Source organism: Rattus rattus, chromosome 1 (genome assembly GCF_011064425.1).
Source record: "Rattus rattus isolate New Zealand chromosome 1, Rrattus_CSIRO_v1, whole genome shotgun sequence".
In the NCBI taxonomy this organism is placed as follows: domain Eukaryota; kingdom Metazoa; phylum Chordata; class Mammalia; order Rodentia; family Muridae; genus Rattus; species Rattus rattus.
The window spans coordinates 342,266-368,820 of record NC_046154.1 but is presented as its reverse complement, the minus strand read 5'-3'; the positions used below and the strand labels follow the sequence as shown (position 1 = coordinate 368,820).

Sequence of the window (26,555 nt, the reverse complement as noted above, 5' to 3'; positions counted from 1 at the left end):
AAGAGAATTCTCCATAGAATTATTATTAGTACTTACTTGATTTTCTTTTTGCGCTCTATCTAAAGGCTTCATTTGTTTTGTGTATATGTGCATGTGTGGGTGCACATGTGCTGCAGCATGTGTGGAGGTCAGAGAATGGCTTGGAAGAATCTGTTCTCTCCAGCTCAGGCTGGCAAGGAAGAGCTTTAACTCGCTCAGCCATCTACCCATCCTCAGCATGTTCTCAACTTGATTAGCATGCTGCGTTTTAAGCATTTCTCATAGGAACTTGGTTGAAACTCATTTTAACTCTTTAGTTTTTATAAGCAATCCAATAATGTTTCTCCATGAGGAATTCTGGTCCCATGGTGTTTGGCTAGCTAAGTTTAGAAGCTCTGAATGCTCTGTTCCCCTTAATGATTCTGCAGTAAAGAATCTCGGTCCATGGAACACTTCAGAGATTACCATAGAAACCATCTTCTGTGGGATTGCTACTTACTTCCACTCCACACATTTGAAGGAAGACTGCTCTAACATGAGCTGCATTAATTTTGGTGTGATAACTTCACAAGTAACTGTTCCTTAACTCTTGGATTAACTCAAATGAAAAATATTAGAGTCTGTATCTGTATACTTTACAGCGATACGTATGTCTTTCCTGAAGTCATTTTCAAGACATAGTTAAAAGCAATTTTGTTCCAAAGTTATTGAATGTTAAAAGCTTCATGTACTATTCAACAGCTTAATATAAAACCTTTGTTTTGGGGTTGTTTTGTACGGGTTCTCAAATCAGTGCACGTCTGTTACCTGAGAAGCTAACAATTTATACAACATTAGTTGGACTGCTGAATGCCAGAAATTATAACTTTGGAGGAGAATTTGTAGAAGCTATGATTCGTCAACTTAAAGAATCGCTAAAAGCAAACAACTATAATGAAGCTGTATACTTGGTAAGTTTAATGCATGTGTGTGTGTATAGTATATATAAATCATATATAATTTGCAATAGATATTATAAATTAGTATTGAAATGAAGGTCCTGGAATTCCTGTTATTATAGCTTCTTCTGTAAGCTCACCAGTTCATTCATAGGGGCCACTGCCTACTGGGTAAGCTGTCCAGGAAGCTGACATTAATTTTTAGCTTTTCTTTGCTTCCCTTTAGGTCTCTAACCTCTAAATCCTATCTCCCAAATCCCCTTTGTCCCCATGGCTTCTAGCACAGTTTGTAACTTTGTGTTATCCTTTTTTAAGCAGTTTCATGTGTGTATGTAAGATATTCTGGTCACATTGGTTCCCATTATCTCTTTCCACCTCCTTTTTGCTGTACCCTTTCTAGCCACTTTTCTACTTTGATGTACATGGGTGACTTACTGAGTTTAATTAGGGATGCTTGCATACAGGTGTGGGAAGTCATTTATTGGAGCATGGGCTCCTCAGTAGTGGCTACACAACTGAAGGAAAGGAAATACCTTCCCCAGAAACTGTTAACTGTTGTGGTAAATATTTAATATTAATCGAGTTTCTACCCTGCCTTAGATCATTCAGTTCCCAGATAAAAGACACACAACCTTTACATTTATAGTAAGCCTGAACAACAGTAGGGCTGGGCAGATATCAGTCCTGTATAACTTTTGTCTCCTTCCCTGTCAGTAACCAGGAGTTATAATTTGCCTTCTTCCACCTGGGGCACTCTTAGTCTAATTGGCCAGCCCTTGTAGGCACCTAGCATCTTCTCCCACTTTTCACTTCTCTCTCTCCCTCCCTCCCTCTTGATCTCTGCTCTAGAACCTAAGCCCTACCTACTTCTCTTCTGCCCTGCTGTTGGCATCTTTACTGACCAATCGGGGATAACTTGTGAGGCAAGGTTACAGAGTATCACTTGGTTAAGTGAAGACCCTGGTTCCGGAGGCGACCAGGGCTGGTATTGAGCATTACAATACAGAACTACAGACCAGCCTCAACAGTTAGCTCTCAGTAGCCCTTCTGGAAAGGGTGAGGCCTTCTGGGCTCCATCCTTATCCGTGAAGGAAAATTGACCTGCCCAGTTTTGTATATGTTTTGTGTAACTGCTGTAAGGTTGTGAGTGTTGGCCATGTCCTGTCCAGAAGACAGCATTTCACAGACTCCTCCCAACCTCTGGCTCTTAGATTCTTTCTGCAGTACAGAGCCTTTATGTGTCTTTTAATTTACCTTTTAGTGCAAGAGTGATCCCTTTTTGTTTAGATCTCGGTTGTCCCACACAGGCTGAACTCCTGAAACAGTACCTGAGCACTGTTTACTGAGCCTGGCACACACCAGACACCCAGTAAATGTCTCTCACTTAAAACTTCTGTTTCTGTATTTCAGCAAAAATGATTCCTAGCCAAACAGAAAGACCAACCTACTTCAGTAGAATGGAGTAACTGGAGTATTTGAATGTCTGGGTGCTAAATGTAGCATAGCCTGGTGTGCTGTAGTGCACGTAACCGAGTGGGCCTGAGCTGCCCCCACTGCAGGTGTGCTTCTGGGCACTGAGATTTGAATTCATGTCGCTTTGTGTAAATATTGTCTTAAGCCTGACATTTAAAGATTTCTTGGCTGACAGGTCTCACAAACAAGAAGATAGTAAGCTGGGCATAGGCGTGGGTTTTAGTTTCGTAGGCTGATATGAGGTTGTTTTGTAAGTTATGAAGGACTGTTAGGTTTGATACAGATATCGTTTACCCTCACAGGTCCGTTTTCTGTCTGATCTTGTGAACTGTCATGTGATTGCTGCCCCATCTATGGTTGCTATGTTTGAGAATTTTGTAAGTGTAACTCAGGAAGAAGACGTGCCTCAAGTAAGCACCCTTTATCTTGAATCTTTTCTGTGCAGCACCATTACTGGGGTTTTGGTTTTTGTTTTTCCCACTGAGAACAGCAATAAAATCCAATAACATTATCACACTGTAATATTTAATATCTGAAGGGCAAGTCAGCTGTCTCACTGGTGGGTCCTTTTGATATCTTTGTGTTAATTCAAATGATTTTAATAAGATTAGAAATAGATATTTGGAAATTCTCTGGGTTAGCCAGATATTTTACTTAAGCTCTATTGAAAAGCCTCCCCAGTATTGCATTTATAAATAAAAAAAGATGTGGCGGAAGGGAGTTGTGTAGCCCAGTTATAGAATGCTTGCCTAGCATCTAACCATGGAAAGAAAGAATAATTAATAAATAAAATTAACTAGCATGCACTTTTTTATTACCCTTTTAAACTTGTTCAGGTGCGACGGGATTGGTATGTGTACGCGTTTCTGTCATCCTTGCCCTGGGTTGGGAAGGAGTTGTATGAAAAGAAAGATGCAGAAATGGACCGCATCTTCTCCAGCACCGAAAGCTATCTCAAGTAAGGCCATCACTTAGGTGCGCCTTGTTGTCTGTATAAAGATGTCTGCTGACCCAACAAGTGCCTTAAGTTCTCTGGTAGCAGCAGCACCATTTCAGTTCCACTTTAAAAGACAAAACAGAGCCATAAAGTTGTAGAAAATGTTCATTAAATTGCATTCTCCTGCTGCGGTGACTCACAAGACCTCAGTACTTTGTTAGTGCATCAAGCTAGCAACGAGCCTTCAACACCGCGTATGACAGCGCCTCTGCGGCTCTAATGTTCCTAAGCTGAGAGTCACCTGTGGCTCAAAATTACCCCTCTGCTCAGGCTGCTGAGTTGACTGGACGAAGTTCAGACATGGTACTGATGACATTACATAGACGTAGAAACATAGAAATGACATTGTTGGGTGAAGATTCAGAACAGTTGAGAATTTTGACATATGTAGTCAGATTGTCTTCCAGAGACATATTCTCTTCCAGAGTTGAGGTTGTACCAATTAACCCTTGTGCCATCAGTGGTTGAGATACAGAAATGCCTATATCCTGATGATATGTAGACCATTATCAAAAACGTTGATCTGATGGACAGAGATGTCTTTCATTGCTTTACCTAATCATGAGAACCATTGAATGTCTTTTATGTTTTACACCCTAAGTGTAGATTTTCATTTTTATCTTTAGAAGACGCCAGAAGACTCATGTGCCCATGTTACAAGTATGGACTGCCGATAAGCCACATCCACAAGAAGAGGTGAATTGACTTCCATCTTGTAATAGAAACGCAGCTCTTGAGTAGATTCTGATCTCCGTAACGTGCTTAAACTGAGTCAGTGAGATGGCTCAGTGGGTAAAAGTGCTGCTCCCAACCCTGCCTGGCATTCAGTTCCCAGGACCACACGGTGGAAAGAGGGACTGGTTCCTGCAGGTTGTCCTCTGAGCTCTGTAGTGCTGCACAAATGAGTAAAACCACAGCCTTAGAAAATGTTCCGACTGTTGCACCTGTACATCTTGGCTGGGTTCCTAATGTTTCCAGTGAGAAATTCATTTCCTCAGAGTCTGAAGCATAGTCAGGGCTCTTTAGTAGATGATAGAATGTAATTGAAACACCCCTTTGCTTTTTAGAATACCAGTTTTCACAGACTTGACAAGTTTTATGTCTAAATACTCAGTTTAAAAATAGCAGAAGTAATAACTCTAAATGTGCTTCTGAAAACAAACTGCTTCAAGAGAAATGGAGTGCGGGCGGCCTGAGATAGAGCCGGGACTGTGGAGGGAGAGCGGCCCTCTGACCTACATGCGATGCTGTGTGGCAAGTGCATGCACATTAATGTAATTTTAAATGAAAACAAAAAAATGCCTTTCTTTACTACTATATGACATGCCGATACATGTTGTGTATTCTAGAGGGTCGACTTTTCTGTACTGTTTAGCCAAAATGTGTCTACTAAATATTACAATCTCTTTTTAGTATTTAGATTGCCTGTGGGCCCAGATTCAGAAATTGAAAAAGGACCGGTGGCAGGAAAGGCACATCCTAAGACCCTACCTTGCCTTTGACAGCATCCTCTGTGAAGCACTGCAGCACAACCTGCCTCCTTTCACACCGCCGCCTCACACCGAAGACTCCGTGTACCCAATGCCCAGGGTCATCTTCAGGATGTTTGACTACACAGACGACCCAGAGGTAAGTCAGTGACCAAGATCTCCCGGAAGGGCCTGGCTTCAAACTGTACCTGTGACTTAGTTTCCTTTGACTTCTGTCTTCGATATCTTGAGACAGGGTTTCTGGATTCCAGATTGGCTTTGAGTTTACAAATTCTCTTATCTCAGCCTTTCAGGTGCTGGGATTACAGGCTCCTACCGCCTTGCCCAGCTCTGAAATAACCTTTTAATTTTCAGGATTGCTTGTTTGTAACATAAGAAGATTAAAAACAATTTAATGTTTTAATTCAGCAAACTATCACCTTGTTATGCCAAAACTTTTGTTTTACTCATATAAATAGGAGAGATGGCATAGTTTACCAGTCAGGAGGGTAAGATGAGAGCCAAGTTAGCATTTTCATGCAAATACCACCCAGGCCCACAAGGGAGTCCTTTACTTTTTCTCTCAGTTCCAAGGACTCCTAATAGTATGTATTATTATTTCTAGGCTGACTAAATTATTATCACATGTAAAATACCTTGAACAATAACTCATAGGACGAGTGCTCGATCTCAGCTGTTACGGTAGGGTGTGTTCTGTGCATGGGTAGCCAGAGCTTGACTCCAGCTGTCATTCATTGCTCTTCACCTTTGGGGCGGGGTTGGGGTTGTTAAGGTCTCTCAGTGAACGTGGAGCTCACCATTATAGCTCTCCTGCATGACCTTAAGCCCCACAAATGTACCTAGCTTGAGATTCCCACAATGCTGGGGATAGAGGTACATGGCCCCCTGGTCTAGCTTTTAATGTGGATTCTGGGGGCTCTTCCCCTGAGCTGTCTCCCAGGCACCATGTTTAGCTAGTTTTTCTTGTTTATTTAGTGTGTGTCTCTCTTCATTGTGACAGTCCTTGAATTCTGAGATAGTACTTGTGAACCCCTATGCTGAATAGTCAAATGTCCGCTATAGCATTGCATTTGCTATTGGAGTTGAAGATGACCTTGAACTTCTGATCCTCCTGCCTCTGCCTCTGTTGTGATCACACACATTCACCACCGTACCCAGTTTTATGTGATGCTAAGAATTGAACCCCGGGCTTTGTGCATGCTAAGCAACCTATTGTTGATTTTTTTTTAAATGCTTCCTTATCTAAAGTATCCATATTTTAAAACAACTCAGTTATTCATATCAGCCTCCCACGTTATCATTCTAGTTTTTACAGTACTTTTTATGTTTTTTATTATGAAGCTAAACTGTTGGCAACTCTTTAATAGAAAAAATGATTTTGTTGTGATATTGAATTTAAAAATTTAAGCACATAACAATTATTTTATATCTCGCGTGTGTGTGTCTGTCTTGCATAGCAAGCAGATGACTGGCTCTGGAGAGAAGCTTTGCACTGGCTGAGCTTCCAGAGCTGCTGCTTGCTCCATCCTGGTCGCACGTGGCGGGTCAACCTCATGTGGGTTTGTGAACGAGCACCGTCCTGTGGATTATAAGACGCTGGGCTTGGTTCTACTTCTCTGGTTACCTACGTCACATAACGAGTTTCAGGCACCAAGTTACTTAGAGAGCAGATGTATTCACGAGTGGGCTCTAAAGTCTGTTGTTGGCACAAGAGAACATCAAGCAGATAATCTAAACCAGCTGCCTTTGTATGAAGGCCACTGACCAGGGCCTTTGGTTTGGTTTTGATTCTGTTGTTTATTTTCTTTGTTTTTGTTTTTGTTTTTTTTTTTAAGAATACAAACAAAAATAAAGCAGAGATTCCAAATGTCCTCTTTCCAAGCTCAAAGCTGCTCTTCAGCCTGAGTTTCAACCTCTTCTCCCTGGATCAGCCTGGAAACAGAACACACTAGAGCAGTAGAGGGAAAGACTTGGTCAGGGACAGTTTAACCGGACAGTTTAATGCCTGCCTTTGGTTCCCATTCAGTAGTCCAGCCTTCCGTGAGTGCAGGGGGGCTTGATTGCCAGGTCTGTTATATTAAATAATAAGAAACCACTTTGAATCAAAATTATATAATGACCTAATTGGGTTTATCAACTGAAAATCTAGTTTATATTCATGACACGTACCTTTTGTGATTAGTTATTATGACTTATGGCGAGGGAGACAAGAATTTGACCTCAGTATGTATTTCTCCTGTGCTAATTATATTTCCTTGCTATTACTGCCCACTGCCTGTCCTTCCTCTGTGAGAGAGTATAAACACTCCAAAATAGTTACCTCAAAATAACATCCTTTTGTTATTTTGGTAGTGTCTTTTTAAAGTGTTTATTAAATTTAGAAAGTGGGCCGTGCTTCACTGGATAAAAGCATGGGGCTGTGAAACCTGACACCAGGCCCCCATAGTAGAGAGAGCACTGGTTCCCCACGAATTGTTCTCTGATTTCCACAAATGCACCATGGCAGACACCCATACACAATGATTGGAAGATGATAGATGGACAGACAGAGAGAGAGAATTTTTTAAATTAAAAAAACAGATTTGTAAAGTGGCTCTGGTGTTTGTATGGCCTCTCTCAGGAGGACAGCACACTTGATTCTGTGTAGTTATCTAACACAGTAGTTCAGTCCTAGTCTCAAGTATTTATTGAATAAAAGAAATAAATCTGTTTTGTGGCTCCTTATATGAGTACATTTGGTTTTCTTTCCAGGGTCCTGTTATGCCAGGGAGCCATTCAGTAGAGAGGTTTGTCATAGAGGAGAATCTTCATTGCATCATAAAATCCTACTGGAAGGAAAGGAAAACTTGGTAAGATTCCCTCTGTGGTACTTTAAAAGGGGTAGGAAGGTAGTTTGATTCCTTTATAAGGAAAAAAACTGTATGTTTAGAGGTATTAGGCTGTAGATAGCCTAGCAAGCATGAGGACCAGCGTTCAGGTGCCCAGAGCCCATGTGTAAGTCAAGTCACCCTTAGCTCAGTTCTGGGACGATGAAACAGGAGTATCCCAGGGACTGCTGTCTCACCAGTCAAGCCAATCAGAGAACCCCAGTTATTTTTCTTGAAATAATTTTTTATGAGTATGGGTATTTTCCATGCATGTATAGTTGTATACCAAATGTGTATCTGGTGCCCTCAAAGGCCAGAAGAGGGCTTTGAATCAAATGGAAATGGGGTTACAGACAGTTGTGAGCTGCCAGGTGGGTGCTGGAATGGAACCTGGGTCCTCTGGAAGAGCAGCCAGTCCTTTTAACTGCTGAGCCATCTCCAGTTTCTGAGCCCCGGGTGTAGTGAGAAAGAAGCCTTGTAAGATAGAGAAGCAATTGGAGAAGATACTCAACATTGACCTTGACCTCTGAACATTCACACACGTACTGAATAAGCTAAAATTGAATGGTACGCTGGGTTTATTTGGCTGTGTGGAAATTAAAGCATACTATTGGCTTTGTTTTGGGGTTTTGTTTTGTTTTTTTCTGTTTTCTAGCATTTAGAAACCAAAGTTAATAAATTTTCATAGAGCTGGAAAGTTTTGATTTTGAGGAGAAATATATTTAGGAGTAGAGCACCTAGGTTAGTAGATCTGAAGGGGCTGGTATTATTACTTTGTTTCCATTTTGTATGTAAGACAAACAATTCACGCCATGTTAATTAATAACTGAATTCTGGAACATTAAAGCAGAGAGTTTTTTTCAGCTAAGTTCTGTGCATTTAGAGCTGTTGGGTTTCATGTATGTCTTTGTACACTGACTAACTTAAATCACACTTTTTACAGCGCTGCCCAGTTGGTGAGCTATCCAGGCAAGAACAAGATCCCATTGAACTACCACATAGTGGAGGTACACATGCCATGGGTGCTGATTCTCACCTTCCCAGTCTGTCTTCCAGCTTAGTTTGTTTGTTCTTTCCTTGCTGTTTATCAGGCTCTGAGACTGAATGGAGGGTTAAGGACATGGCCAGCAGTTTGGTCTCAGTTGGCCTCACCAGGAAAGGAAGAAAGGAGGACTCAGAGCCTTTACCTGATGAATCAATCACCTTGCTGGCCTCAGCTTCTCTCTCTCTCTCTCTCTCTCTCTCTCTCTCTCTCTCTCTCTCTCTCTCTCTCTCTCCCCCTCCTTCCTCCCTCCTCTCCCTCCCTCCATCCCTTCTTTTTTTTAAGTGCCACAGGCCTTTACTCTAAGCACTCGGGAGGCAGAGGCAGGCAGGTCTCTGAGTTTGAGGCCAACCTGGTCTAGAGAGCATTCCAGGACAGCCAGGGCTACACAGAAAAACCCTGTCTCAAACAAAACAGACTGGTTGTCACCCTATCACCCAGCCTGATTTAGAACTCATGACCCTCCTGCCTTATCCTGCTGAGTTGCTAGGACTCCAGGCATGTGCCACCACACATATTTTTAAACCTGGAAATGTGTAGAATTCATCATGCATTAAAAGGAAAGAATGCACTCTAGGGCGTTAGACTTTAGGAAGGGTAGGAAATAGCCTACCCAAAAGATCCAGGGTCTGGTGTGAGTAGCAGCATAGACACTCAGCTGTTTCCACATCTGCTCCACCAAGAGTTCTCCTTACCCACAGGAATGCAGCTCCATTGCTTGAGCCCCTTGATGTAGTTCCTCCCTCGGTCAACTCCGAGACTTCAAAGGACGGGTCACTGCGCACTTGTCTCAGTGCTGTGGGTCAAGCAGCCTTCGTCTAGTAGACTTGATACAGAACAGGGTGCACATGCCGTTCACTTGTAGATTTCAGAAAGAAAGCATAATTTTTAAGAATAAAAGGCCATTCCTTTTCTGTGTAGGTGTTGCGGAGTTTATGGTTAGATTGTAATGTATAGGTCTTTCTAATGTAGAAATGCAAAACTAACTGAGGTGTAGTTTCTGACTCTGGGTTGTTTCACAGGTGATCTTTGCAGAGCTGTTTCAGCTTCCAGCGCCTCCGCACATTGATGTGATGTACACGACACTGCTGATCGAACTGTGCAAACTTCAGCCGGGCTCTCTGCCCCAAGTGGTATCCTTTCATGTATTTAAGTGTACATGCTTTGGTTGTGCTTTTAAAAGATTGCATTATGGAGCTTTCTTTTCTCAGATTCACCTTTATGTTTCTATTGGGATTTAGGGATAATGGTTTCATTTGCTTTGTTTTTAAGTAAATAACATTTTAGACAAAGTGGATGTTTGTGAAGTTGACATATAGCACCTCCCTCTGCTTAACATAGAATATGGTCTTGTGGCTTACAAGCTCTCCAGTAGGATCCTGTTACTTTCACAACACACTAATAATGCTGGTATTGCCTTTTGTTTGTTTTCTGAGCCAGGGTCTTAGTCTAGCCCAGGCTAACTCTCCAGGAGTTGAGATTATAGGTTTGAGGCCATGTCCAGCTATTCATTTGCCTTTTAAAATAATAGTTTCATGAAGAGAATGTATATTCTGCCATTTCAGGACCTCACTAGATAAGTTGCATGATTTGAATAAGCAATTCCATATCTGTAACTGTGTGCGTGTGTGCGTGTGTGTGTGTGTGTGTGTGTCTATGTGTATGTGTCTGTGTGTCTGTGTGTCTTTGTGTCTGCGCGTATGCGTGCATGTGTATCTGTCTTATGCTGTGTCTTACGCTGCTTCTTATGGTCTATGAGAGTTCCTAGGAGTGGTCCAGGCCCCCACTCCCCTTGTGAGTTGCTGTTTGTCTGGTTCCATCACGTCTGCTGTGTGGACAGGTGGTGCAAGTGCGCTCACATTTGTTGTGAGTGAGCTGCTACTCCTCCGCTCGGCAGTCAGCCTAGCTTTTTTGTTAGATGACTTTCATCTTAAAAGGTCCTGGGTTGGGGCTGGGGATTTAGCTCAGTGGTAGAGCGCTTACCTAGGAAGCGCAAGGCCCTGGGTTCGGTCCCCAGCTCCGAAAAAAAAGAACAAAAAAAAAAAGGTCCTGGGTTTTTGTTTGTTTGTTTTTGTTATTTTTTTAGATAATTTTTAGAAAACTTTTTTATACAATATATTTTTACTATATTCTTTCCTCTTCCCCAACTTTTCTCAGATCCTAGCCACTCAACTTAATGTCTCTCTCAAACAAACAAACAGGAAAATCCAAACAAATTCTGGGGGGTGGGGAGAAAAAGAAAATATCAACAAAACAAACAGCACACACAAACCTGGAGTTTGCTTTACATTAGCCAGCTACTCCTGCACATGTGGCCCACCCTCGTGTGTTGATTTCTCCATCTTCTTTTCCCAGCAGGTATCAGTTACAAATAATTTCTTGGTTAGGGGTCAACTCTGTCCACTTCCCCTCCTTGGTGAGCCTGTGCAGGTCCCATGTGTGCTATAGCATTCTCTGTGAGTCCGTGTGTCAGCCCGCCGTGTCTGGAGGATGCTGTTATCCTTGTGGCCATCACCACCTCTGTCGCTGACAGTCTCCACTCTGCTTCCACACGCACCCGTGATGCTTTTGAGCTTTCTTGTACTTGTGTAGTTGCACTTGGGTAGTTTTCCTTATAGCATTCTTGTGTGTCTCATAACCATGGTACCTACCTCCACACCCTGTCAGTCATACTTAATCTTTCTTTACTGCCTCCCTTAGATTGTGAAAAGCTGAATTTTTTTACTACTTTCTTTTTCGTCTTATAACTTTATCTAATTATCTTAATCTCAGTCTTAATTTCTGACCTTCCTTTCAGATAATAAAGAGGTCAAACAATTCTCCAATTTGAAGTTTTTTCTTTTCTTTTTTTTAAATCTTTTTGGCATTTGAAAGAAAACCTATTTTATACATGACACCATTTAGATGTGTATACATACATATCATCCCAGATGTCCATTTCTTTTTGTACATCCTGAACTTCCATCTCCAGTTATTTTATACGGAAGTTTGGTTTTCAAAGATGGTTTGCTGCTGGTGCTACTGTTTTTAGAAAAAAATTTGTTTGCTTTTGATGTGATAGTGGTTTTTGTTCTTAAGAGATGGGATGGCTTTTTAGAGATAGAATTGGGCATGATTCTTACAGAAATTGTGTATGTGATATTTCCAAATCAGAAGTAACCTGAGTGTCCAACAATACATGAATCGATAAAAAAATTTTGTTTTCTTACAAAGGTAATATTCAATTAAGCAACAAAAAAGATTTGTTTTTAATGCAGTGAACAGCGTAAATTGAAAATTAATTTATGCTAAAGGAAAGAACAGATTCACAGATCATGATACTGTTTTTGTAAAATTTTAGAAAAATGTGATGATTCCTTACTGACAAAAGATGGGTGGATGCAGTGAGAGGTCTCAAATGACTGAGGGGGAGTGGATACAAAGGAGCAGTCAGGGTTACTGTCCAGCGTCGACAGTGTAACTTGAAAAACAAGATTAGCTATGTGAGAAGGAGAGAAACATACCGTCCTTAGGCAGGAGAGTAGGAAGTAGTTCTCCTTACCTTCCGGTCACAGCTTGCACAGGCCACTGAGATGCTGTACATGCGTCTGGACACCATGAGTACCACGTGTGTCGACAGGTACGGGCCATTGGTGACATCGTCGCAACTAAGGGCTATGTTAGCGCCTCAGGAATCTTCAGAATCTCATATCCAAAAATTATCAGTGAGAACTACCCCCGTCCATGACCTTGAAACATTTCAAATGATTGAAATCAGTTTGGAGAGAAGTACTTTAATAAAGTGTTTTCCAGTGTCTCTAATAGAGTACCAGTTCTGTAAACATTTGAGTACTCCATGGTCTTCAGGGCACCATTTAACACCATTTAACACACTAAGATGTTTCCTGTCCCGAGAGCTACGTGTGTTTAAGTGGGTATATAGGCTGTCCTGAAAAGGTCGTAGTGGGCTTGGAGAGCTCAGCAATTCAGGTTCTGCTCTTCAGAGGACCTGAGTTTGGTTCTCAGCAAGCACATCCTGAAGCTTTGCTCCAGTTCCAGAAGATTCAATACCCGTCTGACCTCTGGCACTGCTGGCCCTGTGTACACAGACATGCAGTGTAAACACATAAATGAAGAAGTAGTTACACTCTTAAAAGGTCTTTGAGAGTCTAAGAGCTGGTGAAAAGGCTCAGTGGTTAGAGCACTAACTGCTCTCCCAGGAACCCGTGCTTGATTCCCAGCAAAACACGAGAAGCTTACTCTGATTCTGCCATTTGTAAATTATTTGTAAACATTAACTACAATTTATTTTTTTTTAGCTATTTCCATGTCAAAAACAGTTACATGAGAAAACTAATATCCTCATTCATAGCTGTGAGAATTACATAAATATTTGGCACAAAACATGCTTTACTCATGGCTGTTCCCTAACAAGAATAAAAGGGAGCCCCATTGTGAGAGCTGAGGAATCTGGGGACATAGGACAGGGAGTCAGACTTTGTTGAGAAAACAAAAGACTACAGGTGGGGTGGGGTTCCCCGAGACAGTTGAGCTGTATTAAGGTTTTATAAACTGCTGGTCTAAATTGCACTCTTTGTTTTCTCTTCTCCCTGCTCCACTCCCCAATGTAGGTTTATTAATTGGTTTTCTCATCATCTAAGTAATTTTCAATTCCGCTGGAGCTGGGAAGATTGGTAAGTGTAAGGTTTATCCTTCCTTATTGAAAACAGTTACTACTGGAGATTGCTCAGTCAGTAAAGTGCTTGCTACTCGAACATAGAGACCCAATTGAGCTCCAGAGCCCATGTTAAAAAACCCATGTTGAGCCCTTCCTGGTTTCATACACCTTTAATTACAGCACCCAGGAGACAGAGGCACACCCATCTCTAAGAGTTAGGAGCCAGCTACATAACAAGTTCCAGACCAGCCAGCACTGCTCAGTCAGACCCTGGGTTTAAAAAAAGCCAGCTGTGGAGACGTGGGCTTCTAATCCCAGCACCAGGGACATAGAGATTGACAGATCCCTGAAGCTCACTGGCCAGTCACCCTAACCTAATGGGTAAGTTCTGGGCCTAGTGAGAAACACTGTCTCAAATCAAAGTGGGTGCACTGGGGGAACAACACCCAAGGTTATCCTCTGGTCTCCCTGTACAGGTCACACTCATGTATGCAGCACATGAATACATACATACACAGGAAAACCTTAATATTTAAAACTATGTATTTATTATTTTTTAAAATATATGAGTGCTCTGTCTGTTTGCCAGAAGAGAGCATCAGATCCCCTTATAAATGGTCATGAGCTACCATGTGGGTTCTGGGAATTGAACTCAGGACCTCTGGAAGTCAGCCAGTGCTCTTAACCACCAGCCTCTAAAACTCACTTTAAAACTGTTGTCTCAAGTATGTCTTGATAGTTAGTTACTCTATGTGGATGAGGTAAAAGGTAGAGAAACCTCTAACCAGGAACTGAAGGTTATGCATGTTAACGTAATCCAGATTTCCTCCCTAGGTCAGATTGTCTTACTCAGGATCTTGAAAGTCCCAAACCAAAGTTTGTAAGAGAAGTTCTAGAGAAATGTATGAGGTAAGCTCTTTGCATTTTGTTCTCTTAGCTCTCTTAGCTTCTCATGAAGGAAACTGCTGGAACTGGTTATTATCTGACAGGATTTCTCTCTCCTTTGTTTTGTACTTACAATGTTTGTCCATCTTCCAACTCACTTTTAAATGAAGATTTGGGCTACAGTTAGTCTGCTGTACCATTTGGATTTTATGTTAATTAAGCCAATAAGATTCTTTTCAATGTCTCCCAACATTGATGAGCATTTTCTTATTTTCTAAACTTGGGTTTTTATCTAATCTGTGTTTTCTTAGCCCTCTCCTAGAGCCATCTATTTAAAGAGCCTTTAGTTTCTAGTTGATAGAGTATGTTTTGGGGAACTGTGATTTAAGCTCTTAATGTGTATTTTTTAGGGGTAGTTGAGGCCTTTGGGAAGATACCGTGTGCATGCTTGCATGGTATATCCCTCTTTTCACACCCAACATTGTAAATACTATGTAAACGCTCTGTTGGACAGGACAAAGCGTGCCTCTTTCTAGCTCCCACTTATTTCTTTGCCGTGTCACGTCCAACCTCCCAGCCGTGCCATCCGACCTCCACCCAACCCATTCTCACTTGCAGTCTTCCCTGAACCCACGCTGCAGAGTCAGTGTCTGAGCGGCCTGAGCTCACTCACCTATGCTAACTTACTCAAAGGTCGGAAGGACTTGGTCCCCATTTGCGTCTTGGTTGTTCGCTGTGGGATCTTAGATCTGGCTTCTGGGCAGGTTGGGTATTAGCAAAGCCTGAAACATGAGACTTTCTGAGACTCTTGTTTGTGTTGTAGGTTGTCTTACCATCAGCATATATTAGATATTGTTCCTCCCACCTTCTCAGCTCTGTGTCCTGCAAACCCAACCTGCATTTACAAGTATGGAGACGAAAGTAGCAGTAAGTAACACTCTCCTTAGGAAGTACCGATGGACGCATGCGCGGAAGCTGGTTACCCATAGGAGGGGAGGTTGACGTTCTCAGAATCGTATTTCTATATTTGAAAAATGACTCACATTAGCCACTAGATTAAGGATTTTGTTGTTGTTGTTAGCTTTAGGTTCCTTCTGTTTTATTCTGTTCACAGTGTTTTTCACATGACCTTTTTAATCCAGTACAAAGAGTAGTACTGTACAGAGGGGAATTCTTCCTGGAGTGTACTAAGACTGAAAGTGAGTTTGTTAAGATGGAGACTTGTTGAATTGGTCACCATCTTGTCCTAGTTAGCGTTGCCGTTGGGGTGATGGAGCACCATGACCACAAGCTGAGGGAAGGGTTTGATTGTTTTATACTTCATGTGTCCATTGAAGGGAATGAGGACATGAACTCAGACAGGCCAGAGCCCGTGGAGGGTGCTGCTTACTGGCTTCCTCCCTTGGCTTGCTGAGCCTGCTTTCATGTAGAACCTAGGACCACCATTTCAGGGGTGGCACCACCCACGATGTACCAGGCCCTCCCACATCAATCACTAATTAAGGAAATGCCCTACAGCTGAACCTTATGGAGGCATTTTCTCAATGGGGTTTCCTCCTTTCAGATAAGTAGCTTGTGTCAAGTCAACAGACATGAGACCCACCAGCGCACATCTGATGCTGGGAACACTGGGGCTCTTGGCAGTCTGCTTCTAGAAGTAAACTTGTAATCATGATCTTCACCTTTGGCCCCATGGGTTCTGGGACTGCACCATGAATCAGACATGCTGGGACTGCTGTGGTCTCTGTGGGGCCATTTATGCTTCCTGAAGGCAGTGGTGCAGTGGTGATGGGTACAGAGGTAGACGTCAGGTTTTCCAGCCGTGCTGTTGTGGCTGCACTGAATGTTGTGATCCGTCCGTGAGTATCCCATTTTGTGCTGCAAGGAAGTTCTGTGTCTGAGAACTGTGTTCTTCCTGACACACCACAGAAAGCTTTTTATCTCCAGTTCCTGTTTTCCTCCATGGTCTGACTCAAGTGTTTTATTTGTAACCTTTAACAACCTGCTTCATAAAAATGCTTTCTGTGTCTACTTCTGAAGTAAATTTCTTGGTTCTCAGCTAGTGTGTAAATTCCTTTCGTGACAAAGGATTCTTATTTTCTTGTGCGTGTATGATTTTTTTTTTAATTTTTTTTGTTTTTCATAGAATTTCCTACCACTTTCAGGAACAGGCTCACAGCAGGTGTTAGCTATATGATTATCCTTGTGTGCTCTATTTTTTGTGATAGACGTTTGTTATTACAGGTGGTCTTAATAGCACAGGTCTTACAATCCTGTGTCAAGATTGCCCTTCTTGTTACCATTGTCTGAATTACATTGAAAGTACATTTCTTTTTGCTCTGATGCCTTTATACTAACATAAATTCTATGCCATACGTACGTACTCACAAAATCCTAACCAGCAGTAAGCATGTAGGGTTTAAGGGTGAGGCCTCTCATATTGGCAGTGTTTACCTTGTTTGAACTCACTTGCTCTAGAAGAAAGGGTTGTTGGCAAAAATGACCAAGAAGCTTTTGGGTTTAAAATGTCTGGGAGACCTGAGGACTGGTGTGCTCATGAGTATTGGCATTGAGAGTTATCGCTTAGTCTAGATGAAAAGGCACTGAATTAGGTAAGGCTTTCTGGTATAGTATCATATATGGTTTAAATGCTCATCTTGGGCTGAAGAATATTCTGTTTTAAAGGGAAATAACAGGGGTTGGGGATTTAGCTCAATGGTAGAGCACTTGCCTAGCAAGCGCAAGGCCCTGGGTTTGTTCCCCAGCTCCGAAAAAAAAAAGTGAAATAGCAAACTGTTGACTTACCTGCTCAGAGACAGAGCAGTCTTTGAGCTTAGTCTACCTTCCCTTCTGTTGTGTGTTTAGATTCTCTTCCTGGACATTCCGTGGCACTCTGTTTATCTGTTGCTTTTAAAAGTAAGGCAACCAACGATGAAATCTTCAGCATTCTGAAGGACGTACCAAATCCTAACCAGGTTGATGATGACGGTGAGAGAACGACTTCTTCAGCTGAACCTCCTAGGCCAAGTTAAAGCATAACACACAGCTCTGGTGACACGTTCTGTTGCGGCCTGTTGGTGCTCACACAGCAGTGTCCGCTGTCCTTAGCACCTGCATATTTCACCCCTTACCTAAGAGGCCCTAAAATTTCTGAGAAAAGCTTCGATTAATAAAAGCCATTCTGGGTATGGTATGCACGCCTTTAATCCCAGACTCGGGAGGCAGAGGTAGGTGGGTGTCTGAGTTAGAAGCCAGCTTAGGTTACATAATAAATTCAGGTCACCCAGAGCTACACAGTGAGACCTCATCTCAAAAGCAACAATAGCTACCAAGAAAGAACATAAACCATGTGCTACATAAAATAAACCACACACTGTTTACTCGGGGGTTTCATATATTTCTACTTTATGCATCTCTGCATTGAGGGCTTGCTGAATGGGGAGGCTTAGTGGGTTGGATATTTTGGGTATGACTGACAGTTTCTCCAGATTATAAGTTATTATGATACTACTGCCTAATCTTTACTTAGTATCATGTAATTCCAGCCAACATCTTAGCTTTGCTTTATGCTCCTGGTGTGAATAGAAAAATTGACAGAGCGATATAAAAGCTCCCCTGGATTAGGATTGGTCAACAGTAGTGAGAGTTGCATCACCACTGTGAAGGCATCCTGTGAAATGCTTAGTTAGGTAAACCTGCATTGCACAAAGGCAGAGCAGATGACAGGTCAGCGGGGACGGCCATCTGTCTGGGGAGCACACCAAAGACTGTCAGTCAGCCTCGGGAATAGGAAGTTTAGACTTTGGCAGAAGTTGTAAGATATAGATTTAAAGCTTTGGCTGGTTTTGCTTTAACATTGTAGTCAGCACATGGAGGGGGGCTGTCTGATGCTTTTAAGCAAATGGGTCATGAGCTAGAAGTGGTAGTGCACGCCTGTTACTCCAGCCAGGCCGGCCACAGTGTACAGTGAGAGCCTGCATGAGTAAAAACAGCCCTGGGGTATATGGAAGAACTGGAGGCAGGAGGGGAGAGAGAGAGAGAATATGAATATGAGAATATTAAGGTTATGCTTTTTCAATGAGGGATTGAGATAAGGTCTTGTGTAGCCTTGGCTGGCCCAACTTAGTTTTATGTTTTCAGTATTTGAAATCAGTAGAGTCTGGTGTTTGCTTTTACTGGGATATTATTATATGTTCATATGTTATCCTTAGCATTCCAAGGTATAGCACCAAGAAATTACTATAGTTGACTTTTTAAAAAAATCCTAACATAAAAAAATTTTTTTTCAGATGAAGGGTTCAGATTTAACCCCTTGAAAATAGAAGTCTTTGTCCAGACTCTGCTGCACTTAGCTGCCAAGTCCTTCAGTCACTCCTTCAGTGCTCTTGCAAAGTAAGTCTGTACATCTGAGTGCCGATGCTATAGTAACTTTTGCCTACAATTGTTAAATATGAAGACCTTCCTACATAATTTGGTAGAGTGGGGTTCGGTTGGTGGTGGTTAAGTGTGTGCAGTGTGGATGTGCATGTGGTGGGTAAAGCAGTGTCAGCCTAGGTCCTGGGGACAGTCATCTACAGAGGCAGAGGGTCCAGCTATCTAGACACCTTTCCCAAGAGAGAGAGCAGCAACGAAAGCCTGCCCAAGGGCCGGCATCTAAAGAGAGCAATTTAATAAGAATCAGAAGAAAAGAGCACTCCCCTAAGTTGAAGAAGCTTCTTCAGGCTGAATTCCAGCACATTTTTGTGCTTAGTGAGGACTCTTGCATTTACGTATTATATGTTAGAGTCAGAAATGTTATTGTGGGTGCTTTGAAAACACTGAAAGGGCTTATGAATAACTCTTACTTGTACTTTTCACCTTTGTCTAAAGGTTTCATGAAGTCTTCAAAACTCTAGCAGAAAGTGATAAGGGGAAGCTGCATGTGCTGAGAGTCATGTTCGAAGTCTGGAGGAATCACCCGCAGGTACAGCTGTTTACTTAGACACACAGAGAAGAACTTAGTTACATTTGAATCTGCCAGTGAGATGTTTAAGTCTGTACACTGGGTGTTGTGAAATAATTAACCGATACATTCTTTTTGGTAAATTTTTAAATTACTCTAAGCTGTTAGTTAGGGGTGCATGGGAGGGTCACAGGGCCTGTGTGAAGTCAGAGGACAAATTTCAGGTCCTTCCACCATGGTGAGTCCTGGGTACTGAACTTAGCTTGTCAGGCTTGCTCTCAAGTGTCTTAGCCACTGAGCCATCTCGCCAGACCTCGGTAACATTCTTCAGGTGGCGCTGTGGTTGGTTTGTGTTAAAGCATTTCCACACATACTAGATGCTGAGTACGAAAACTGTGTGACCACAATATTTGGTAGGAAATAGTTATCGTGTTTATCCATTTCTACAAACAAGACCCATAAGATGCTGTTTTTTAACTGGGGAGATTTCAGCTGAAATTGCAGGTACACAGACACATACATTTGTACAGAGGTATTATCAATGAAAATTTCCTAAAGAGTGAGTGCTGCCATTCAAGAGTTGTCTTTTCATGCAGTCTTTACTGTTAATATCATATTTCTTACAATATTAGAGCATAGCAGAAGGCAGAATAAATCTAAAGACTGACTAGTCCAATCAAGAGCACTTGGGAGGTAATGACAGGAAAATCAGGAGTTCAAGGCCAGCCTTAGCTCTATGGAACCCTATCTAGAAGAAAAAGATGAGTTATGGCTTCAACTGGCCAATTCCATTGCCATTAAAATCACGTTTATAGCCCTGCTCCTTTATCTTCCTAGCATTGCTTTTCATTATGCCTGTGTATTAGTGAAACTTGACCTGTCTCTTTCACATTGCAGATGATTGCTGTACTGGTTGATAAGATGATTCGTACACAGATTGTTGACTGTGCTGCAGTAGCAAACTGGATCTTCTCATCAGAGCTGTCTCGTGACTTTACGAGGTTTGAACCAGAATTATATCCCCTAATAACACTAAAGTTACACAGGCTTTATAGATGATCAGGACCAAAATAGCAAGGCTTAGCATATAGTGAAAGCAAATGAAATAAAATGAAGTCTGAGGCAGTCTTAACTTCTCCACTACACCTGCTATTGCAGAGCATACATGAGTTCTGAAGTGACATATGATCAAAAGCTTTTTCAGGACCAACAGAATGGCTCAGTGGGTCAGGGGTCTTGCTGTCAAGCCTAGTGGTCTGAGATCCCTGGGTTTGGTCCTCAGAACTCACATGATAGGAGTTTTATTAGTCAGGTGGGAGCCCACCTGACTGCAGTGCATGGAGATGGGTGCTGTCCTAACTCACCACAGTGCTGAACTAAGCGTTGCTGGAAAAAGGACGCCTACTTCTCCCCAGAGGACAGACGGCCCTGTCAGCCCTGGGAATGCCAGTCTGAAATAGTGCAGATATTTTTTCTATAGTAGATGACATACATTAACCAAATGCTGCATTACTCTAAGGTTGTTTGTGTGGGAAATTTTGCACTCTACAATTCGTAAGATGAACAAGCATGTTCTGAAGATCCAGAAAGAGCTGGAAGAAGCTAAAGAGAAACTAGCAAGGCAGCACAAACGAGTAAGTCGCGTGCTGATTGAATGCTTACACTGGGACAGAATCTGCAGGGTAGTCGAGCCCATTGCCGTGACAGTAGTTTATTTATTTTTTAATTCCAAGTTACACAAAACTGTCACATGCTATGACACTGATGTTGACCACAAACTATGTCTCCCTGGTTTGCCACCTCTAGGTTGGCTTTCTAGAAGAAAACTTACTTATCTCTAAGTCTGGAACAGAGGAGAAGGGATACAGCTGTAGCAGCTGGGTGGAGGGGTGGGACAAGTCAGTCTCACTCCCACCTGGACAGAGCATCCCCATGGTAACAAAGACTGTGTTTAGAGGAAGGCTGGGAGCTGGCTGATGCTCCAGCTCAGAGCAGTGAGCGGTCTTCATTACTGGTGTTGAGTAGACCCACCATTGTAGATAAGTCCATGCCTGAGCTGGCCATGGCAGTGACACCAGGGAGGCTTCACCCCACTGCTGCTGCCAGCACTACCACCTCCAGGTTTCCCCAGAGCTATCGTTCTGGAAATAAAAGCCCTTCAGTACAAAATCCTCCCCAGGGCTAGGGCAGGACTCGGTGTGTCTGAGCTCCTGGGTGTAAGTCCTAGCACCACCCATCCATCACCCCCAAAATCAGCTGTAGGGAGGTGGAGGCAGGAAGATCAGACATAACTCAAGGCCAGCCTGGGCCACAGAGCAGAACCTGGTGTTGATGGCTCCTCTTCTGTGCTAGATGTCACACACTGGCTTGTTTTGCAGCGCAGTGATGATGATGACCGGGGCAGCGACAGGAAGGACGGTGCCCTGGAGGAGCAAATCGAAAGGCTGCAGGAGAAAGTGGAGTCTGCTCAGAGCGAGCAAAAGAACCTTTTCCTCGTCATCTTCCAGGTGAGTCGGCTGGGACTGTGAAATGTTAAGGGCACCCATTCTCTTAGTTTGAAAAGTTACTGCTTTTAATCACAAAATATTAAAAATACAGAACTTTGCAGAAGAAGAGTGTCACAACTTGGAGGCTGTCTGTTCATCTAAATGTCTATCTCACGTATACCTTATGGTTGGTGACTACTTTCTTCCTGTGAACGGTCTGAATGGTATTAATGGTAGATTGCTATTAACATGCTGTTTTCTTAGAACAGAGGCCAGGTTGTACTTCTACAAGACACTAAGGGATTTAACATTAACTCTCTCCCTTGCTAAGTAGACAGTTTTTGGGGGAGTCCTGAAAGTCAGGAGTATGCATCACAGTCCAGTAGATCAGCAGGACCTTTGCTGGCTTTGTTGAGAAGTTATTGTTCCTCCTCTAATACTTCTTCACCTTGTGCATCTTTTCCAGCGTTTCATCATGATCTTGACTGAACACTTGGTGCGCTGTGAAACCGATGGGACCAGTATATTGACCCCGTGGTATAAGAACTGCATCGAGAGGCTGCAGCAGATCTTCCTACAGGTTTGTGAGGCCTGGAATAGTCAGTCAGCACCACTGTTTCAGTCACATGGGCTTTCCAGTTAAAGTCAGTGGTAAAACACTAGTCTGTCAGGCTAGACCACAGAATTACCACTGTTTAAAAAAAATAGTTCTGGGCTGGAGAGATGGCTCAGAGGTTAAGAGCACTGACTCCTCTTCCAGAGGTCCTGAGTTCAAATCCCAGCAAGCACATGGTGGCTCACAACCATCTGTAATGGGATCTGGCGCCCTCTTCTGGTGTGTTTGAAGAGGGCGACAATGTACCCACATAAATAAATCTTTAAGAAAAAAATAGACCCAATAAAGCTATGGAGGTTATGTAGCTCTTGTAGGCCCCTTAGTTTATGTGCATTTGCTGCCACTCCTGTTCTTCCAAATACTTAAGCAATTGCTTTCCATCAATCACACTTTGGGTTGCCATTCTCTGTGCTAGGGAAAGAAATGTAGAGAGGGAACAAAAGCCTGCTAGCTTAACAGTAATCAGATTTATAATGTCACTTTAAAATCTGTGTTCCTGTGGTAAAGTGTGTCTACATGAGCAAAGTAAACTGCTTTCAGCTAGATTTACTGATGTGCAAGGGACCGAAGTTCATTTTTCCTCTTTAGTTCATTAACTCCCTAAGTCCACCTTTGTTCCAGGAAAGTGAGTAATGCAGAAGTAATTATTCTTAAAGTTCAGTTCTTCAAGCCTCCAAATGTCTCCCGGGCATTTGTGGTTATTAGCCCATTTAAGAGGTAACTGAGAGCCCCTAGTCCTATAGAAATGTCTTAGTGTGTTCAGTCCTCAGAGAGAGGCCCATTTGCTGATGCTTTGGCTCCCTAGACAGGCTGACTCTGAAACTGCACTGCCCCGACTTTGCAGACGTGCTGTCAGGGTAGCTCCTGCACCAAGGCTGTAAGAACTGGGCTTGGGTTTACATTACTGTATGTCTCTACTCCTTCCACTGCAGTGTGACCATGCTGAGCCTTCTAGAAGTGTTCACATGGGTAGGCTACGAGGGACAGGTTCTGCAAGGTTGCTTGCATTCAGTTTCCTGACTGAAGCCTCTTTTCTATGTCTGCAGCATCACCAGATAATCCAGCAGTACATGGTGACCCTGGAGAACCTGCTCTTCACGGCAGAGTTAGATCCTCACATCCTGGCTGTGTTCCAACAGTTCTGTGCTCTGCAGGCCTAACAGTCACGTTTTCCCCTTTTTATTATCTTGAAATAACTTGTCTGAATTTTGATGGTTTGAATGTTTGCTTTCCTGTAGTAGCCTTTCACTTCCTAAAGGAAATGGGGGAGGAGTGCGAGGAACATGAGCTGACCGACCCTTAGTTGCCCTGAAGGGCAAGTGTTACTCGATGACAGTGATGTTATGGTGACTGTAGAGTTGTACATATGGGATAGATTTGATACTTTTTCTCCTTAGTGCACAGAACAAGAGGTTTGAGGTGTTCGAAATGCAAGGTCAGGCTTGCAAAATAGTAGATACAACCGACAGGCTATCCCCGGGGAGTGTAGCTTTTCTCTGCTCCTGGGAAACATGGCTGGAATAAACTGCAGTTGTGTTTTTTAAACGTTGGGAGTCATGATTTATCATCTTTTCTTACTGAAGGTGTACTTAGTCTCCACCGGAAGCTGTCTTCTGCAGATACTTTTCTTAAGTGGTATTCTTATGATACCGCTTGTTAGTATAAAGGATTATTAGTACTAATTCCCAAATTTGTCTAAGTATAAGCCACCCAGAAATCCTGAAAGGTATTTTAAACTGCGATCTCAAAGTATACTGAAGATGGCAGCAGTTTTTCTACCCCTCGGGTGATGGCAGGTTTGTCGGCCATTGTTGAAAAGCATCTGGTCGTGCCTTGCACCTCCAAAAACAGTTTGCCCAAGATCCCGGACTATCACAGACCGACATGGAGTGACTGATAAATGAGCTGACGTGGACTTGGAATTCAGTGACTTGGGGCTCGTCTCTGTGATCCCTGAGTCTGTTGGGCTGAAGCAAAATGAGTGTTTTGTAAAATAATGCATAAGCAATTATCTGACATTCCAGCTTTCTAGGATTTTTAAATTTCTTATTAAACCTTAGAGAAATCCACTAATAATATTATAATTACTGGTAGTAATTTTGTGCATTTGCTATCTTTTTGTATGTGCTATACCCTATCAAGTATACATTGTCTGTATATGTGTGTATTTAGTTACCATACATTTCAATGGCCGTAGAATTTAATTTCTTAATAATGAGAATTCCTAGGCTTTTTAAATACCACATTTAAAGTAGGTGTATCATTTAATCATTTAAATTCAGTAGTTCAGTAGATGGGAGATACTTCAGAAAGACAAAATCTGGTTCTTAGCTAAATATCCTATTTTTTACCCTGTTCCTCCTTCCCATTTAACATTGCTCATGTTCTAATTGATTTGAAATGGCTCCAGTCTGAAGAATTAACCATTGAAGGCACTGATAACTGTATCCTTTCCTGGGGCACAGTAGAGTTTGGTTATTCTTGGTCTGCATGCTAGGAGTTTGCACTTTTCCTCCTTTCTTTTGATCCTCCTGTGTAGTGGGGGGTTCTGGAAACTGTGCATTAATGTGCCCCTGCTCTATCCTAGTCAGCCATCTGGAAAAAGTAAACAGAGGAAGAAACCCTACGAAGACAAAGGGAAAAGCAGGCAGCAGCTGCTCCCATAGACAGGGTGGCTCATCCCTGCACACATGCATGCCTCGTGGGCGCTGGGAGTCGTGCTGATGCTCCTTAACCAAGTAGACATGCACTGCTTCCCTGGGGACCGCGCACACCTAGGTGAAAGGTGTGCTGTGCCTGTAAACGCACACGTAAACGCACACATGTAAACTTGGACATGTAAACTTGGGCACGTAAACGCAGCTAGAGAACAAGCATGCAGCAGAGCGGGTCTCACTGGGGGCCTTGACAGCAACTGTTCACTCAATACCGCTGCTGCACTGCCGTACCTTAGTAAGTCCTCCTAACCGGCTCCTGACAGATGGCTGTGCTCACTTCAGACAGACTCACACCCCAGGAAAACTTGTCTGAGGTCCCCAGCAAGGAAGTTAAATCCATGTATCTCAGGAATGGGTTATCCCTACCACACAGTAGTGCTGAGCGGCAGCCTGAACCCCTAGTTACTCTGGTCCTCAGGCTAGAAACTTCTCTCTGTAAAGATGTCCTGCTGCCCATTCAGGATCAGTTTTTGCTGAGTGTTTCTAAAGATTAGTAATGATGGCCCCACGTCTCTTGGGATTGGCTTGTTTTGAGTTTGGCCTCTCTCCAGGTACAGTGCACAGCAGCTGATAGGAAACGTGAACTGATCAAGCTTCCCACTTAGTGCATCTGAGGGGTTTGTCAAAGTCTTGTGTAGCTCCTTGGCTAAAGGAGGTGTATGCCTCCTCCTTGCCGCTGCTTAAACACGGTGCATACTGGTTAGGAATGGCTCCTGTCCTCGTCCCAAAGCAGCATGGGCACTGGCAGTGCTTTCTGACTTCAGCTCGTTAGCTCCACTTGAGCTACAGTCTACAGAAACGTGTAGATAGTCTTCCCTTTCTCTCGGTTCCCACCTCTGTCCAGCAGGGTTCCTCTGTAGCCCTGAATCTCCTGTACTCTCCAGTAACACTTTGATGGGGGTGAAGAAAACTCTAGTTAGCTAAACTGCGGCAGATGCCTATGGGGAAGTGCGACTGCTGACTGACTTCCTACCTCTAAGTAAGCATGGAAGCACTGTTATCCCTCCCCAGCTACGTGAGACGTTTAAGGCAGATAGACTACTTACATGATAAATGCTTTAGATGAAATAATCAGATACTCAGCTTTGAAAGTAACCATTTTTTCCTTTTAACACAGCATTTCCAAACTGCTGTGTGAAGGTTCTGTAGAATGGGGCCTTGGGCACAGGCTCCTGAGTTCACCCTCTGCTCCTGCTATTACTGGGTGCTTGTTGCTGTAAACCTTTCGCTTTTGCCACTGCCTGAAGACTTTACAGCAGTATACGTCAGACCTGTTCACCCCGTCAACCTTACCCTGAAGCCTTTCCCTCTGTGCCAACCTAGGGCTCCCTATTCCCCACAGGGCAACTGTTCCCATCATCACTCTACATGTATGTGCAGGTGTACGTGTGCACCTTTTTTAAAGTCTATCACCTTAGGTCCTTTGCTTTTGGTTAGTGTATGAAATGACCTGCCAGTTTTCAGTC

The 26,555-nt window shown here is 42.9% G+C and overlaps 1 protein-coding gene across 2 annotated transcripts in view; it reads left to right on the top strand.

Annotated features, from left to right (window-relative positions):
* The window catches only part of Ncbp1 (nuclear cap binding protein subunit 1), a 32,895-nt gene extending 8,442 nt beyond the window's left edge, over positions 1-24,453 (top strand). Inside the window, exons 2-21 of one of the 2 annotated variants that reach the window (XM_032891080.1) lie at positions 773-929; positions 2,693-2,800; positions 3,227-3,348; positions 4,014-4,083; positions 4,801-5,016; positions 7,629-7,726; positions 8,688-8,751; positions 9,809-9,919; positions 12,341-12,405; positions 13,397-13,459; positions 14,278-14,352; positions 15,152-15,255; positions 17,194-17,316; positions 18,618-18,720; positions 19,198-19,291; positions 20,168-20,271; positions 20,790-20,904; positions 21,649-21,777; positions 22,223-22,336; positions 23,419-24,453. In XM_032891080.1, coding sequence (XP_032746971.1) covers positions 870-929; positions 2,693-2,800; positions 3,227-3,348; positions 4,014-4,083; positions 4,801-5,016; positions 7,629-7,726; positions 8,688-8,751; positions 9,809-9,919; positions 12,341-12,405; positions 13,397-13,459; positions 14,278-14,352; positions 15,152-15,255; positions 17,194-17,316; positions 18,618-18,720; positions 19,198-19,291; positions 20,168-20,271; positions 20,790-20,904; positions 21,649-21,777; positions 22,223-22,336; positions 23,419-23,532 — 2,052 coding nt within the window. In that variant the 5' untranslated portion in view covers positions 773-869 and the 3' untranslated portion in view covers positions 23,533-24,453. The remainder of the gene's footprint in view (positions 1-772; positions 930-2,692; positions 2,801-3,226; positions 3,349-4,013; positions 4,084-4,800; positions 5,017-7,628; positions 7,727-8,687; positions 8,752-9,808; positions 9,920-12,340; positions 12,406-13,396; positions 13,460-14,277; positions 14,353-15,151; positions 15,256-17,193; positions 17,317-18,617; positions 18,721-19,197; positions 19,292-20,167; positions 20,272-20,789; positions 20,905-21,648; positions 21,778-22,222; positions 22,337-23,418) is intronic. The other variant, XM_032891072.1, reaches the window with a different exon arrangement.
* Positions 24,454-26,555: the final 2,102 nt, after the last annotated feature.